This window comes from Urocitellus parryii, chromosome X (assembly GCF_045843805.1).
Source record: "Urocitellus parryii isolate mUroPar1 chromosome X, mUroPar1.hap1, whole genome shotgun sequence".
Taxonomy (NCBI): domain Eukaryota; kingdom Metazoa; phylum Chordata; class Mammalia; order Rodentia; family Sciuridae; genus Urocitellus; species Urocitellus parryii.
This window is the reverse complement of record NC_135547.1, coordinates 113,124,649-113,143,572: the sequence shown is the minus strand read 5'-3', so window position 1 is coordinate 113,143,572 and position 18,924 is coordinate 113,124,649. Positions and strand designations below refer to the sequence as shown.

The 18,924-nt window shown below is 39.8% G+C and overlaps 1 protein-coding gene across 2 annotated transcripts in view; it reads right to left on the bottom strand.

The window, feature by feature from the left end:
- Nucleotides 1-267: 267 nt before the first annotated feature.
- Pcyt1b (phosphate cytidylyltransferase 1B, choline) overlaps nucleotides 268-18,924 on the bottom strand; it is a 63,479-nt gene continuing 44,822 nt past the window's right edge. Inside the window, exons 6-9 of one of the 2 annotated variants that reach the window (XM_026401384.2) lie at nucleotides 17,047-17,189; nucleotides 13,431-13,619; nucleotides 1,319-1,381; nucleotides 268-440 (exon numbers count right to left, since the gene is read on the bottom strand). In XM_026401384.2, the coding sequence (XP_026257169.1) occupies nucleotides 429-440; nucleotides 1,319-1,381; nucleotides 13,431-13,619; nucleotides 17,047-17,189 (407 nt within the window). In that variant the 3' untranslated portion in view covers nucleotides 268-428. Of the gene's footprint in view, nucleotides 441-1,168; nucleotides 1,382-13,430; nucleotides 13,620-17,046; nucleotides 17,190-18,924 lie in introns of those variants that run through there. The other variant, XM_026401383.2, reaches the window with a different exon arrangement.

Below are 18,924 nucleotides of genomic sequence, written 5' to 3'. Positions count from 1 at the left end.
TTCTACAAGAATCTGGTATGAGCTTTTGACAAAGTGCCCAAGTCACAAGGGAACCAGATGGTTCTTTAGATAAGGATTTCAGCAGGCTATTAGGGTGGAGAGCAGGAGAGGAGTATATCATAAAATGCCACCACCACATATTCATATTGCATATGGTATACACCCTGGGGTGGCATATTTGGAGCATACACAGAACAGATACGTGCAGGTAGCACCCCCTATCAGTATACTATGTGTTTGGTACATCAAACTGTTACTTGAGGTCTATGAAACTGTTAACTGGTCAGAAATGGGAAGAGCCATTCCATAGTAGCATCCTTTAAGGAGAAGCTTCGAGAGATGTTTCTCATCTGCCAAACTTGGAGCCAAAGCAAAGCAGCTCCTCTTTTTTTATACAGGATGTTTTTCCTTGTTGCAGTTTCCACCGATTAAGGTAATTTCTGGAAAACAATAAAGTCACACCAATAATGAGAAAGTACAGCCAGGAGCACATCAGGACTTAGGTGGACTTCTCCTTGCCAACACTGTCCTCTGAGTGAGAAGTTAGGGTTCACACTAGATCACCTTTTATATCTGATCCAAAGCAAGGTTTTGGCTCTGAGCCATGGTCCCGGCACTGGAAAGATTTGATGTGTTGCCACATCAGGTCTTAGTGGCTGCACTGAGAAGACTGGAATTTGTCTTTAACATGACTATTTCGGAAGCACTTTGCCACCTCTATTGGAAACAAATTTATTCTGGCAGAGCTTGGGTGGTAGGAGGCAACGTGCAAGGCCCTTTAAAGAGCCAAAAGTAGCAGGTTGAGGAAACAGCCGCTTCCACAGGTAGTTTACTTGATGGGGATGGGGGCATGGATAAAAGCAGAAGTCACCCTACTCAATGCAAGTCTCCCTGGGGTGCTCTGCTCCTCTCTTTAGCAAGGTTAAACTAGAGTGATTCTAGAGGATGCTAAGAAGGTTTATGGAGGTTCTCCAGCTGGAAACCTCCATGCTGAGCCCAGCTGGGCCATGTGGAAGATGAGGGAGAACAGATCAACCTTCCCTTAGCAGAGCTCAGGGCCTCCCTATTGAGCTGTAGCTCCCATGATTCTTCCCCTTCAAACACCACCCAGGCATCCCCAGTGCCCCTCCCCCTCCTGTGTGGTGTGGCTCTTGCCTGCCAGCCACCTTTACTTCTCATCCTCATCCCCCTCACTCATGCTGCTGATGGAGGCTGAGGCTGCTTTGGGTGAGGAGGGAGGTGAGGTTTTGATCGGAAGCCACGAGAAGGTGGGTGACGGGGAGCGGGAAGGGGACCGGCTCCTGGTTGGGCTGCTCACAGGGCTCTGCTTGGGTGATAAGGCTTGTAGCATCCGGCTACTCCTCTCCTGGAACATCTGCTTCTAGAGAGAAATTTGAGAGAAGGTGTCTGTTAACGTAGCAGTCTCAGGTGGCAGCAAAACAAAAAGGAAAGACAGGAAGGAAAGACACCACCCCAAAACCCCTGTGCCCACATCATAGACTACATTCCATGTTGCCAAAGACCACGAGTGGTAAGAAATTGGCCAAAATTCTGAGCTAGAGAGATGCTGATACATAAGATTACAATCACTGCTAGTTCTTGGGATTATTTCTTTTCTTCAGTCTACACAATTTGATTGAGTATCTATTTTTTAAATATTATTTTCGAGTTGTAGTTGGACACAATACCTTTATTTTAATGTGGTGCTGAGGATCAAACCCAGGGCCTCACACATGCTAGGCTAGTGCTCTACCACTGAGCCACAATCCCACCCCCAAAGTATCTATTATTTGCCAGGCAAACAGTAATGTCGTAGGTATTGGAAGGGCAGGATAAAATAAAACAAATATCTCTGTCCTCGTGGACTTAAGGAGGTATCCCATAATAAACAAAATATTTGGTATGTCAGGTGGAACTGTGTCTGTGAGAATAATAAGATGAGGATATAGCAAGTAAGAGTAGGTGTGGGGGGCTGCATTTACAAATGTGGTGCTCAGGAAAGGCCTCCCTGAAAAAAATGTTATTTGAGCAAAGACCTGAAAGAGATGAGGGAGAGACTCTGTTGAGTAGAAATCAGGCAGAAATCTCCAAGAATGAAGCATAGTATGCACTAGGAAGAGCAAGCCGGCCATGGGGGTGGAGTGGGGTCTGCTGGGTGGGGAACAGGATAAGGGAGGGAGTTAAGGGATCACCAGAGAAGTAGCACAGAGCTGTGCTGCTTAGTGTGTTGGCGGCTATTGTGGGAACTCATCTTTTACTATAAGAACCGCAGGACATGTTCAAGGAGAGGAGGGAGGCCATCATGGCAGCAGTGGAGAGAGCTAGTGGGAGAGGAGTGTGGGAGAGTTTGGGAGTTATTAGGCTGGTGAAAGAACAAAGGATTGTTTTATGTAGGGCCTTCTCTGAGGAGAAGAAAAACCTTTGGAGAGTTCTGAGCAAAGGAATAACAAAATTTGCTTTTGTCTTCTGAGAACCAATCTGGCTCCTGTGCTGAGCATAGACTTTAGTGAATCAAAGGCAGGAGCAGCGAGACCAATGAAGAACAGACCATCTCAATAAGAATCCAAGGTTATATGGCAGCTGGCCCAACGGTGATGGTGGTAATGATGGTGAGAAAAGGTTGGATTCCCACTATATTTTCTCCATATTTTCATTAAGGTATATTTATTTCACCTTTCTCATGCACAGTTCTATGAGTTCTGACAAACACAGTTGGGAGACTACCAGCATGATCAAGGTGTAGAAGAGTTCCATCAGCCCCCAAATTCCCTCATGATCTGGTAGTCATTCTCTCTCCCCACCTCTGGCAACAGATCTGTTTTCTGGCCCACAGTTTTACCTTTTCCAGAATGTCATCAAAATGGCATCCTACAGTATATGGTCTGGCTATATTTTGAAGGTTGAGTCAATGGGACTTGCTAACAGACAATATGTTGCTCATAGGAGGGTAAGAAATCAAGTGATTCCAGTTTCTGGAAAGTGGCTATGCTATTTGCTGGGGTAGAGAAGAGTGTGGGGGTGGGAGGAGGTTTGGATGGTAAAATTGGCTTTCCAAACTGGCCCTTCAGGTGACTGTTGCTTGGTGCTTTCAGAAATGAGCCCTTCCCTGACACTGTCCTTCACCTTTCTGGGAAACTCAGTCCTGGCCTCGAGTTCCTACCTGCTAGGCCTCTAGGTGCTGGCAGCCTACATGGCCTCCTACCCTTTGACTGATGCTCAAACCCCCCACTCCCAGATGCTCCATTCCACCACCTTCTGAGGGTTCTGCCTATGGTGGCTGAGGTCTTTTGATTGCTCACAGCTGAACCTTGGCCTCCAAAAGCTCAGTCCAATCTTTTCATCCTAAACTAGCCCTCAAAGCCAATTTTCCTATACATTGAGTATCTTTCATCCAATGCATGGAGCCATAAGTGATTCAGATTTTGAGTTTTTAAAATTTTGGAATATTTGCATATACATAATGAGATATCTTGGGGATGGGAACCAAGTCTGAACACAAAGTTCATTTATGTTTCATATAAACCTTATACACTTAGCCTAAATGTAATTTTACATGATACTTTTGTTGTGCATTTGTCCTTTGCCTGTGACCTGTCACATTAGGTCAGGTGGAATTTTTAACTTGTACATCTATTCAATGCTAAAGAAGTTTCAGATTTGGGGACATTTCAGATTTTGTATTTTCAGATTAAGGAAGCTCAACCAATACTACCCATTTTAGACTTTGCTTATCATTTGGATTATTCTGTTCTGCAGATTATTATGAACATCTTCTGGGGCCTGGGTACTGCACAAGAAGAAGGGGATGCAGAAGACAAGAATCAAGCAGATGGCTGTGGCTGATCTGGGTCTTTGATAATACACAGGAAAAGGGATTAGAGTTGATGGTAAGTTTGTAGGGACTGGTGGGGAGAGGACCAGCTTTCCAAGCAGAGGACACAAAGAAGAGAGTACTAAGTGCAAGTTGCTTGGCATGACTAGAACATATGGGGTGACAATAGCCTGGGCCTGGAGCTCCAGAAGGAGGCTGGACTGCCACCCTAAGCTCCCTGGGAAGATGTTAATCAAAGGAGGGCTATGATCAGATTTGTTGTTTAGAAATATCTTTAAGCATAAAAGAAACCATAAAGAAAAATGTCAATATTTGACTACATAAAAATTTAAAAGTTTGAAAAAAATTATAAAATAAGATAAAAGGTAAATAGAAAACTATGGGGAAATTTTTGCAACATTTGACTAAAGGGACTGGGGATTTGACTCAATGGTAGTGTCTGGTTAACAGGCATGCGTCCTTGGGTTCAATCCCCAGCACCACAAATAAATAAATAAATACTAAATAGAGATTATAAATTAAAAATAGGGTAAAAACCATAATAAGAAATAAAAATAAAATAATAAATAATAAAAATAAAATAAAAACCATAATAAGAAAGGAATATGGGATGTTCCATATGGCAATCACAAAAGAAATTTATAAATGAATTCTAAACATGTTCAGAGTCACTGATAATCAAACAGATGCAAATAATTGTAATGAGTTGTTTATATATCAGATTGCTAACTTTCTTCAAAAAATTGCAATGGCTAGTGTTGATGGATGAAGGCACAGGAAAAGTAGGAGGAATACACAGTAGCATCTTTCTCAGGGGTAATTTGGTAATAGGTGCAAAATCTTTTTTTTTTTTTCTTTCCTGAGGAGATAATCAGAGATCTATGTGAATGTCTATTGTTTATATGGATATTCAGTGCAAACAGGGCTCAGTGGTAGAGTACCCACCTAGTGTGTACAGGGCCTGGGTTCCATTCCCAGCACTGTGAAAAAACAAACAAACAAACAAAACAAAAACTCCCTAAATAGGTTAGAGAAATCTCATACAACTCCCATATGAAATACTAAGAAGTTGAGGAAAATCAGGTTCTTCAAAAGTATTTAATATGAAAAAAATGCTCATGAGCAATTATAAAGTAAAAACAATTTTAGAATATGTTCTGCATGATTTAAATGTTGTAGAATTAATGTATATAATGTAGAAGTAAAAAGATATGGGTGATGGGACAACAGGTAATTTTTAGTCTCCTTTTAGTCTTTATTTTCTAATAATTCTATAATGAATACAGTAGGCTGTTCATATCTGCAAGTTCCACATCTATGAATTCAACCAACTGTAGACCAAAAATTGTACTTGTGCCAAACATGTACACATTTCTCTTGTTATTATTCTTTAAAAAATATAGTATAAGAAATATGTACATAACATTTACATTGTACTAGGTATTGTAAGTATTGTGGAGATGATTTAAAGTGTACAGGAGAATTATATAGGTTATATGCAAATACTACATCAGTTTATATAAGGGACTTGAACATCTACAGATTTCAGTATCTAAGGGAAGTCCTACAACCAATACCTTGCAGATACCAAGGGTTGTCTGTATATTACTTTTATGATCTTAAAAAAGTATATGGTAGGAGAGGGGAAGTGCTGGGGAGTGACACTGGCCAGTTTATATTGTTATACTGTGTGCATACATGAATATGTAACAATAAATCATTATGTACAACTATAATGCACCAATAAAAATGTGGAAAGAAAACAAAACAAACCATCAGAAAGTGTATGGTAGGAATACAGGAAGATAATGCAGATGTCTTGGGCAGGGAGATGAAGCAGAAGGGCAGACACTGCAATAATCATGTAGGTGAGAAAATATTAAGACCTCAGGCACATCATCAATTCCTTCAGGCACTCATTTTTCCTTCCTAAGCTCTAGCCCATCACTTTTTAGAGTCTCAAGTTTCCTCTAGTAGATACAAGAGAGATGACTTGCTGATCACTAAAATCCTTTCCAGATTTAAAATTCCACATGCCTATGAATACACCAATTATTTACCTTCCATTAAGGGCACTGATAATTCTTCCCAAAGACAACCAACTCCCCTCAAAATCAAAAAGAAAAAAATAGTATAGTACAACAGCATTACCTTAGATTAAGCCCATTTATGAGACAAAATCAAATGCCAAAAGGATCTGGTGGCCTATTATTAACAGCAACATTAAAAAAAATCCTTGAACTTCTAGCAGGCACTTTAAAATATGTGTTTTTATTACTGTAATCTTTAAGTATATTTTTAGTGGCAGCCATTAGCCCTCCTGCTGTTAATGGATTGTCACCATTTCCATTAGAAACCCACTTTCTAAGAAATCTACATCTTGTCTACTCTAGTTTGAATCAGACTCATAAATGAGAATATTCTGCCTAAGGGAATGAAGGAATTTGAATCCTTAATGATAAACAATGGTATCACACATCATAAAATGTGATATCCATGCAAAACAACTCCCAGCCTCGATTTGCAGCCTCTCTGATCTGTTTCTGGTACATTTTGAAGGGCGGTTCCCCTACAAAGGAGCTGAATTAAATCGGGTCAGGAGACAGTTTGTAATGAGCTTCCTGGGAAGAAAAGCACTTTAGAAATATAACAAATAATGAAGACCATGGCATGGCATTTTCAAAGAGAAAAGGTATTTAAATTCAGTCTTTTACTGTATTAAGAGGTTTCCATTTATAAATTTTCCCCAAGAAAATAATCCCATTTATAGTCCTGTCCATATGAAAGTAATTTTCTATTTCCCTCCTACAAAGTTTTTCCTTTTAAGAAGTACTTAACATCTAGTGAGGCAATAAATGTCTTGACAAATGCCTTTAAAGGTTTCAGTATTTCAGATATATACTGGCATGTCTGCTAGAAATGAAAAGTATTGTAGTGTGATTGGTTTGAACCTCTGGTAAGCAAGATAAACTCAAGGAGAGTTTCAGTTTCTGTTTCAGTTCTGGCCAAGTTCATAAACAACATCATCAACAACTAATCCTTACACAGTTCCTGATGTGCATCTGGGTGCCAGGCACCATTATAAGGGCTTTCAAGTGTGAACTAGTTTAATCCTCCCAACAGCCCTAGCAGGCAGCTAAGCTTCCTTTCCCCATTTACAGATGCTGTGACTGAATCCTAGAGATGCAAAGGAACTTGCTACCAGCCAGGAAGTGAGTCCATGCTCATGACTATCTCTCTTGTAATTAGCCACTTTCATAGTAAGAAGCTTTTCATGTTCACCCCCATCTACTTGTGCATTTGTTTAAAGATAATTTGTTTAAGCCAACTGTTAAAAAGTCCCAAGTGAGAAATCTATCTTAGATCCACAGACTTCATTTTGTATCTCCTTTCTCAAAATCAAAACAGTATTTGACCTCTTTTTTTGGGGGGTGGGGGTACTAGGGATTGAACTCAGAGACACTCAACCACTACCACATCCCAAGCCTTATTTTGTATTATATTTAGAGACAGGGTCTCACTAAGTTGGTTGGCACCTTGCTTTGCTGAGGCTGGCTTTGAACTCACGATCTTCCTGCCTCAGCCTCCTGAGCCACTGGGATTACTGGCATTTGAAACTGTGCCTAGTCAAAACAGTCTTTGAAATTAGCAGTGCCTAAAATGAAAATGGCTATTATAAAAAATTAAATAAAATGATAAGTGTTGGTAAGGATATAGAAGAATTAGATTTTTTGTGCATTGTTACTAGGAATATGAAATAGTGTAGCCACTGTGGAAACCAGTATGAATTTCCTGAAAAAATTAAACATAGAATTACTATATAATCCAGCAATTCCACCTCCATGTACATACCCAAAAGAATTGAAAACAGGGACCCAAACAGATGCACATGGCACCAATGTTCATACTAGTATTATCTACCATTGCCAAAAGGTGGCAACAACCAAAATCCATCAACAGAAGAATGGATAAACAAGATGTGGTACATATATACACACAACGGAATATTATTCAGCCTTTAGAGAGCTGCTACAACATTGGTCCAGGCTACAACATGAATGAGCCTTGAAGACATTATACTAAGTAAAATAAGCCAGACACAATATGACAAAAACTATGATTCTACTGATATAATACAGTATACCTAGAGTACACAAATTCAGAGATAGAAAGTAGAATGATGTTTGTCAGGGGCTGGAAGGGAGTTGTTTAAGAAGCACAGAGTGTTTTTGCTTCTGTTTGGGATGATGAAAAGGCTCTGGAGATAGATGGTGGTAATGGTTACACAACAATATGAATGTACTTAATGCCACTGTAATCTTAAATTATTAAAATGCAAATTTTTGTTATATATATATATATATTTGCCATGATTTTTCAAATTAGCAATGGACCTCGCATTATGTAAATCTGTTCTTTGTAAAAATGGACATACATAGTCCACTTGATTAAAAGGTAATCTCATAGGGCTTGGGTTTTATCTCAGTGGCAGAGTGCTTGCCTAGCATTTGTGAGGCACTGCATTCAATTCTCAGCACTGTGTATCAATAAATGAAATAAAGGTCCATTGACAACTAAAAAATATTAAAAAATAATAAAGGTCCATAAATAACTAAAAAGAATATTTTTAAAAGGGTAATCTCATATATCAGATGATGCATGCCTGCTTGGTTGGCATAGGATCTATCATTGATTGGACTGGAGCAAGAAGAGTTTACTGGTCTACGATGAATTAAAAACTTGCTCCTGACTTAAAAATATTCTCTCCTGGTGCTCAAGGAAAGAGTCTGTATTTATTTGCATGGTAAAAATCAATTAGAGTCATTTAATTTTAAACAGGAATGAATTCTGCTTTCAGAGTTAATGAAGGAATACAAGGGCAGCCCATTCAAAATAATACATAATATTTTTAAAAACAGCATTTGTGGTTGAATATCTGATATTTGAATAGAAGTCAGATATTTGAAGTAAAAACAAAAAAGTTTTGCTGGGAAGACCATATCCCCAAATCAAACCCCGAATACTGGGCCAACATCTCCTGACTTAGGTTCCTTGACCCTCAGTACTAAGTACTATTTTGAAAAAGACCCTTCATTGAGACAGTATGTCTTTCAGAAGCACACCCACCAAAGAGAATTAATACTGTGTCTCTGTTGGAAAGGTGCTATAGTTTGGGTCTGGAATGTCCCTCAAAGGCCCACTTGTTAAAGGTTTGGTCTCCTGCTCATAGCACTAATGGGAGGTGGTGGAAACCTAGTGGGAGGACTTCCTGTCACTGGGAGGAATCCTCAAAGGGAATTCTGGGACCCCCTTTCTTCCTCTTTCCCTTCACTTCCCAGCTGCCATGAGATGAGCAGCTTCCTTTACCACATACTCCTGCTATGATGTATTGTTTCACCACGACACAGAAACAATGGAGCCAATCAACCCTGGACTGAAGCCTCCAAAACTGTGAGCCAAAATAAACCTTTCCTCTTTTAAAGCTGATTTTGTTATAGTAACACAAAGCTGACTAACACAGAAGGCTTCCCTTTGCCATTCTGGCTAGGTTATAGGATACTTTCTGAGTATGAGTCAAGACTACTTAGAATTTTTTTTTTTTAAAGAGAGAGTGATAGAGGGAGAGAGAGAGAGAGAATTTTTTTTTAATATTTATTTTTTAGTTATTGGTGGACACAACATCGTTGTTTGTATGTGGTGCTGAGGATGGAACCCCGGCCGCATGCACGGCAGACAAGCGCACTACCGCTTGAGCCACATCCCCAGCCCGACTACTTAGAATTAAGGAAGCTGGGTGCAGCAGTGCATGCCTGTAATCCTAGAGCTCAGGAAGCTGTGGCAAAGAGGATTACAAGTTTGAGGCCAACCCAGGCAATTTAGTGAGACCCTGTCTCAAAATTAAAATATATAAATATATGTATATATAAAGGACTAGTGGTCTAACTCAGTGGTAATGTCTCTGGGTTTAATTCCTAGTATGGGGGGGGGAGGAGGAGGAGGAGGAGGAGGAGGAGGAGAGGGAGAAGAAAGGGAGGGAGGGAGGGAGGGAGGGGAGGAGGAGGAGGAGGACCAAACTGGGAGCAATTGCACATGCCTGTAATTGCACATGCCTGTAATCCCTATTTGGGAGTCTAAGGCAGGAGGATTGAAAGTTCCAGGCCAGCCTCAGCAACTTAGTGAGGCCCTCAGCAACTTAGTGAGACCCTGTCTCAAAAATAAAAAGGGTTGGGGACATAGCTCAGGAGTAAAGTGCCCCTGGATTCAATCCCCAGTAGAAGAAGAATGAGAAGGAGGAGAAAGAGAAGAAGAATCAACAAAAGTAGTTGAATAAGTAGAGTGATGAGATTGGAAAACAACAGCTTGTACTTTCATAATTCACAAATCAAACTGAATAAGTGGGCAAAGATAATCCATTATAGCATTTAAGACATACAAAGATTGCTTGCTTTAAATTTTCAGAAGCCATTGTGGCTGACAGCCTCCAAGATGGCCCCCAATGTTTCTACTTCCTGCTATTCACCTCCTTATGCAGTATCCTCCCACAGTGGATAAGGAGCAAATTCAAATATTCCCTGGAGCCAGGTGGGCAGCATAAATATGTGAGTCAGGTTGGGGGACAGGGAGAAGCTATGAGGAATGAGGTGACCATGAAAAAGTAGAGAAGTTCATGCCCTCTCTAAAACAAACTTTAAAATATTGCTGAGAGCAAAGCAAACTAAATCTGCCTATTGAATTTAACCCACCAAATACAAAAATGTAATCTGGCACCATAAGCAATGAAAAACTAATGGTATAGAAGGTTCAGTCCTCATCATATCCTTCGTAAATGCTAGAGGGTTCTGTGAATGGGTCTATCTCACACATCCATTCATTCATATTTCCATTTATCCATAAACATTATGGAGTACCCACTATAAGCTACGTATTATGCTGCATACTGATCCAGCTGTATCAAATTTTGTACCTTAAATTCTTCTATTTTGTGCCTTTCCAAGTTTGGGAAATTTGTATCAATACTGTATTTGCAGGTAATGCAGATCCTCTAGTTTAAGAAATGAGTTCCAGTCCCAAATCCACAAATAAAGAATTATTATAATAATAGCATATTCATGAAAAGCAAATTACTTATCTTGCTTTTAACATCCTTGTACTATTTCCGTACTTTTAATGTCAACAGGAAAAAAGTAATGTCTAAGTCTGGCTGATACAGTAAATTAATGTTAATAACAGTTTTGACACTAATAGCAAGTTTGAAAAAGAAAAACCTCCAGTCTCTAAGCTGGGTTTCATTTCTTAAAAATCACCTAAGCTCACTGTCACCAGACTCCCTAAGAACAATTCCAGCTACTATTTTGCCTTCACTGGGTGCTTGAAAGGACTAGGGCCATAAAGTTGCTTCAAAATTATATCCTTTTCCTGCATTTGCTCACCCCAAGTGGAGAAAACATCTACCCCTTGTATTATAATATGAGGGCCTCTCAGCAGACACACATTTCTGAATCCCTGTAAGCAAATGAATACCTATATGGTTTCATTAAAAAAAACCACTAGCTATTCCTTCAGAGCCTGAAAGTTAACTGTGAAAACATGAACCACTAAGTTATGCATGAGATCAAGTGAGAAATATTCGACTTCATGTTCTAAAGATCAGAGAACAGAGTCTTTACTTTGTCTATCTTTGTGTTCTTCCATAGTGCCATGCACAGACTAGAACATTAATAAATGTCATGGATTAAATTGTTGGAACTGAAATTTTTAACAGGCCTGAGGAAAATGAAAGGGAATCCAGCACCTGGCTCTTCCACTCTTGCCAGCTCTTTCTAGAAGTTACTAAGAGCTCAAACAGCCCTTGCAAAATTTCCACCTCTCCTTTTCAAACTCAGACAAATAGATAGGACAAAGTTGGCCTATAACATCCACTTGGCTTTAAGTAAGCCATCTCTTCCCAAACATTGTTCTTTTTCTATTATTGAGTGTTTTACTTTTAGATAATCCTATAATGAATGAGCTCAAACGAGCAGAGGCAGCAGTGAAAACCCAACAATAAAATAATTAAGTCAATGTGTGGATTTCATTAGAGATTTCTCATATCATAATAGGAAATGTAGGCTACTTAAAATCAGAAAAAGCAAGAGGAATCATGTATTTTTGTTTTACAAGGAAAGTCAGCATTAAAAGTATTTGTTTCATAGAATCCTCCTTAGTTCTGCTGACAATAATAGTTATTTCCTCAGGAAGGGCAAGCATGGTAGAAATACCAATGGAGATCTAGGTGGCTTTCAGAATATTCTTTTTTTTCCCTTTCCATAGTTATCATTCAAAATTGTCTATAGAATTTAGGCAAGAAGATGATTTATATTTTTTCTCAGTTCATGGCCTCAATCCCTAAGATTTTGTGATTTGTCCTAACCCTTGTACGCCATGAAAAAAATAGGAATTGTGGTACATATACACAATGGAATATTAATCAGCATTAAAAGAGAATAAAACTATGACATTTGCAGGTAAATGGATGGAATTAGAGAATATCATGCTAAGTGAAGTAAGCCAATCCCAAAAATCAAAAGTCCAGCTATTGTCTCTCATAAGTGGATGCTGATCCATAATGAGGGTGGGCATGGGGAGAATGGAGAAACTTTGATTGAGCAAAGGGGAAGGGGCATGGGAGTAGGAAAGATGGTGGAATGAGATGGACATCATTACCCTAGGTACATGTATGACTGCACATATGGTGCAACATTACATCATGTACAACCACAGAAATGAAAAGTTGTGCTGAAATTGTGTACAACGAATCAAAATGCATTCTGCGATCATGTATAATTAATTAGAACACATTTTAAAATTTTTAAAAAGAAAAAAATAAGAAAGTCAGGTCACGATGGGCACAGCTACAAGGCAAAATTCTACCTCTTCTCTCTTTCTCGCTTCCAAAAGAAAAAAGAAGAAGATTCCTGACAACAAAAGGTAACCAAAGCAGCTGTACTTATTTTGCATTCTCCTCCCCAAAACATAAATACCTGTGGTTGATCCAAGAGCCACTGGCCTTGGCTTGCAACACAAGCTCCATGCTGCCAGTGAATGACTGCTTACCCTTAATCTCAAGCTTTACATCATCTCCAACTGGGAGACTTGGATAAGCTACAGAACTAAACTCTGCAATAACTGACATTCAATGATTACTGAAGGGCTGGGGATGTGGCTCAAGCGGTAGCGCGCTCGCCTGGCATGCGTGCGGCCCAGGTTCGATCCTCAGCACCACATACCAACAAAGATGTTGTGTCCGCCGAGAACTAAAAAATAAATATTAAAAATTCTCTCTCTCTCTCTCTCTCTCTCTCTCTCTCTCTCTCTCTCTCTCTCTCTCTCTCTCTCTCTCTCTCCTCTCTCACTCTCTCTTTAAAAAAAAATGATTACTGAATGGCTAGGAACCTCTGGACAAAGAAGAGAAAGAAACCAGCCCTGCCTTTGGGTGCTACTGTGTACAATATTGAGAGGTAAGGCCATAACTCAATAAGGGAGTGACATAGTGCTCCATGAAAAGGAAGATAAACTAAAAACACTCATTCCTGTGGGGCTAAGTGAAATAATTACATACCCATGCTCCATCAGGTCCGAACAGTTCTAGGAAGTTGCCAATGAATTCCCTTGACTTCTCTTCCCACTTCTGAATTAGATCATGACTCTTTTCTTCCACTCTGTTAACAAACTCCTTTGATCTTTCCTCCACATTCTTGACCTTTTCTTTCATCTTGTCCACCTGGTTCTGGAAACGGTACTTCTTTTCCTGGTCAAAATTTATAGAAGAAAGAAGTGGATTTATCCAAGAGGGCATGAGAGAGATCAATCATTCACACTAATGGTCACATTTTGTGTCAACTTGTATTTGTTTCTAACATTAAGAGTCAGGATGTTGCCATTTCCCAAGGGCTAGATTGACAGGAAGGGCAATTCTTATAAGAAAGTCATTTTTCATTAATCTATTTGGATATGTAAAGGGAAGTACAAGTTGTTTTAATTCTGTTAAATGTCTATGAGCTAAATTCACTTATATAAGAGAAAAATAAAAAAGATACAGTTGCCCTTTTATTAAAAAAAGAATTCCTTTTTTAGTTGTATATGGACACAATACCTTTATTTTGTTTATTTTTTATGTGGTGCTGAGGATTGAACCCAGTGCCTCACACATACTAGATGAGTGCTCTACCACTGAGCCACAACCCCAGCCCCCACAGTTGCCCTTTATTAGGCAAATATCTCACTCAATTTTTCTGGTACTTAGACAAAAGTACAGATTGTGTACAGAATGGTTTTCTGGTTAGCTAGGACATTGTTAAAACCAATATTGCTTGCAATAAGTGGGCCATTCACTGAGTTTTTGAGCCTGTGTGTTATACCAAAATTTTCGTTGTAATGATATTTTCCAATAAGCTAGTTGGACTGCATCAATTTCCTTGGTGATGAAGAAAGTTTTTCTTCTGATAGCATCTCTGATCCTTGAATTTTCTTGTTAGGGAATTTATGCAGCAATGCTGTCTATCTATATGCCTGAAAGCCACTGTGTGTTGGGCAAGTCATATGTCACCTCTAAACCTGTTTTCTAATCTGTAAAATGGTGGTAAATTAAATAAGACAATGCATACAAATGCTTGGCACATGCCTGGCATTTTGCAATTGTTTGATATACATTGACTGTCTCATTGAGATTAAATGGCACTGGAATTTATCTGTGTTACATCATGAACATTATATCAAAACAATGAAAATAACATGAGGCAAAGAGTCTTCAGCCATAAAATCATATGTTTTCCACTAAAAGGGTAAAAAGACATATTGTTTTTCTTCACTATGTGGGACTCAAGTTCATTTTGTAATTCAGAATTTTCCAAAGCACCTTGAATATTATGCAACTTATACAGATCTTCCTTGGATCCCTGACTTATATCTTCCAAACCTTACTGTAGCCTCAGGGTGAGGTATGAGCTATGTATATGTCACACCTCAGCAATATACACACATACATATATGCTGTGGGAAGGCATCAGTCTTTTATCATTTACTATGTGACCTTAGGTGAGTTGTTCAACCTCTCTGGGCCTCTGTTTTCTCACCCCTGTGTTCAATGAGGTCATTATACCCAATCTTATAGGCTTATCATGAGGATTAAGTAAAATAATCCAGGTAAAACACTCAGATGGACACATGATAAACTCTCAAGACATTTTAGCTGTTGACTTTACATCATTGTCTTCCATAGTTCACTTTGCACAGGAGATGGTTACTATGTACAGATTTCAGGGGCAGCAATGGGGAGCACTGGGCTGGGGAGTCATGATACTGGGACCTGCTGCCACCTCCACCTCTCCCTTACTTGAGGGATGCTGGCCAGGTTCCCTCTCTGGGTTCTGCTTTCTTCATCTCTGAATCAAGGGACTTAGACTTAATGACTGGCCCCCGTCAGGTCCCTGCCACTTCTGAGGTTCTGTGATTCATCTACACGCCTATTCAACACATTCAATTTCATTTCTGAGCTACGGCCAGGTTTGTTGTCACAGAAAGGCAGTGAGCGCATCCACACTGTCTGCACGGTTCCTTGAGCTAAGTGGCTTATCGAAAGACCGTTTAAAAAGAATGAGCAATGACTTTTGGAAATGGCTTGCCATGCTTGGATGGTTGACTGAATTCAATTTAAAAGAACAGACAGTTTAATTTATTGAAATAACCAGGGCTTTATTCTCTGTAAGATACCAAATAATCACTTTGACTGAATTCTTTTCAGCCACTTGTTCTGGTGCCACTCGAACCCGACATTTTCCATTTTGTTGCCCGGCTTGTGCGAAGCAACAGAGCCTGGACTCCCAGTGCTCTCTGCCTCATGAGGACAATTAATAATCACTGATTTACAATTAATGAACCTCTCCTATTTTGAAGGTACCAGTATCAATTATGTAACTGCTGCATAATTATGTCTGCATGTAATGATAAGTACCTAGTTTTTTTTTAATCTTATTCTTTTTTTTTATTTTTGGTAATGGGAATTGAACCCAGGGGCATTTTACCACTGAGCCACATCCCTAGCCCTTTTAGTTTTTTTATTTTGAGACAGGGTCTTGCTAAGTTGCTGAGTTGCTGGCCTTGAACTTGTGATCTTCCTGCTTCAGCCTTCCCAATAGCTGGGATTACAGGTGTGCACCACCTGGTGTAAATACATAGTTTTGAAGACAAATCACTCTTTCAAAGTATAGTATCTATTTCTGGGAGTTGGAATTCTGTATGTATGGAGGACTCTTGTTTTCATCAAAGGTATCAGCTCCTTGGAGGCCAGGCAAATACAGTTGTCCAGACTTGCTAACATCACCTCCAGCCATGGGGCTGCCCTTTTGCTTTGGAACAGCTTGTTTTGCTTGTTTTAAAGATTGTTTTAACAGTTGCTCTATTATTAAACTAACAACACCTCTGTGGGAACAATACGGTAGAAATACAAAAAGAGGTCAAAGACTTTAGACTTTATTTAAGCAGCTGTAATTTCTCTGGACAATAAAAAACGGTTGTTAAGGTTTCTAATGAGCAGCTGTAAGCCCTAAAGAAAATGAAAAATTTTAAATGTTAAAACAAGAAAGCATTTTCTCTGGGCTTAGCATTTCATTGCTTCCCCTCACCCTCCTTCTTTCCCTTTAAGCAAAAGACAAATCTTGCCTTTTGCAAGGGGCAAGATTTCCCAGAAAACCTTTACTCAGGTCTGAAAACTTAAGAGGGAGGTTGGGATGAGGGAAGGGAAGTGAGGAAGCTTATTGGTTAACTTACGTTACCCCTTTGGAAATTGGTTTCTTCATCTGTAAAATGGGGATAAAAACACATCATTGGGTTGTTATGTGGATTAAATGGGACAATAAATGCACAGCTTTGTTTTTATTTTTAGTACCAGGAATTGAACCCAGGGGCACTTACCCCTGAGCTAAATCCCTCATCCCCAGTCCTTTTTATTTTTTATTTTGAGACAGAGTCTCACTTGCTGATGCTAGCCTCAAACTTGTGTTCCTCCTGTCTCAGCTTCCCTTAGTCTCTGGGATTGGAGGCATGTGCCACAGCACCCATCTAATACAAGGCATTTAGAACACTGCATGGCACATAGTAACCCCTTGGTAGATGACTGCAGTGGTAGTGGTGGAGGTGTAATGTGGTGGTCCTCAGGGGATGTGGAGGGGCATGCTTACATTTATAAAGCTGACATTCAGTTCCTTGGCTGTGTACCCTCTCTGGAGATTGCGTCGGGCATAAACATCATAGTCCCGGACAATTCTGGTGATGATGTCTGATGTTGAGATGCCTTCTGTTCTCTGGGTTGGAACAAACATTCCTGTTCAAACAGGAGAGGAGATAAAACTAAGATTAGTTTGGTTGACTCATTTTGTTTCATGGTCCTCCTTTCCAGGACAAAGTTGGAACTCTTACTTTGTCAGGAAAGCCTTCAGGTCTGGCCCCAACTCTTCTAGCCTCAGTTCCAAACACTTGCCCCCTACCATAAGGCCTGTTTCCAGGTGCACCACACACTCATCTGGCTCCTGAGTTGACTCATGCCAAGCCCATCCTTTCTGCCTTGGATAACACTTCCCTGCCCATATCAACTACAGAGCTCCTCCTTATCCTGCATGGTCCAGCTTCAAGGTTCTACCTTTGGGAAGTCTTTCCTGATATTACCAGGCAGAATCTACAACATTTTAGACATAAGCACATATTTTGTTAACAAAGGGATTTTTAATATCTGACTCCACATAGAAACAGACGTTTTGAAGGCACAGATTATGCCTTGTCTTTTAATCCCCAGCACTCAGCTCAGTGCCCCTGTGTCTAGCACATGGAAGGTGCTCAATAAATGCAAATAAAGTGAGTAAGTGAGTGAAGAATAACTGAGTCAATGAATTAGTCACATCACAGCTACTCCTCCTCTTCCAAGGAAGTCTGTGTCATGTTATACTGAAGGAAAAGAAGAGAAAATATACTGTTTTTGTTATCTCTGTTCTAAGAACATGTCTGTGGGGTTCTGGATGATTTTATCCAAGAGTCTACTCTGCATGGCAGTTTTACCACTCAAAAGCTCTTTCATGTGGAATACACAGGACTGAGTAAAATAAACATGGAGGGTGCCAAGATGTAATAGTTCTATTAGAATTTCTTAAAGTCTTCAAAGATATGTTTGTGTATGCCAACCAATACAGGCTATAAAGAGGTCATAAATATTAATATAGAAATGGATTCATGCTCAAAATTCTGTTGTCAACTGAAATAATATGTTGGCAACCGAGATCTTTCTACCCAATATCATTACAACCACTTAGAGACATCACACATGGGACAGCATGATAGAGCCCAGGGACAAAGGTAGCATGTCCTCAATTTACAGGATTGGGCAAGTCATTCAAACCCTAGGAAGGCAAGTTATTAACCTTAGTCTTCTTAACTGAGAGATGGGGTAGCTGGATACAGTGACTTGGGACTCATCTATGCCTTTTCTCTTGCCCTCGGTCCCCATATCTGGTCAATTTCCAATCACCAACCTATTTTTCAAAAAGTTTTCCTAATTCACCCACCTTTTCCCTCTCTTATCCTTAATCAATCCAACACAATCTCGTTCAAATATCACAGCAAGAGCCTCAAAAGCAGTCTCCAGTGATACCGTGTGTGTGTGTGTGTGTGTGTGTGTGTGTGTGTGTGATGCAGGGGATGAAACCCAGGGCTTCATGAAAACTAGACAAGTGCTCTATCACTAAGTGACATCCCACTTCAACCCACATAACAAGATCTACAAGGTGATTTTTTTTTTTTTCAGTACTGTGGATTGAACCCAGGGACACTTTGCCACTGATCTACATGCCCAGAATCTCACTAAATAGCTTAGGACCTCACTAAGTTCCCGAGACTGGCCTGGAATTTGCGATCCTCCTGCTTTAGCCTTCCAAGCCACTGGGATTATAGGTGTGCACCACCATGCCTGGCTCAGAGTGATCTTTCTAAATTGCTGAGGCTGGCTTTGAACTTTGGATCCTCCTGCCTCAGCCTCCTGAGTTTCGGGGATTATAGGAGTGTGCCACTAT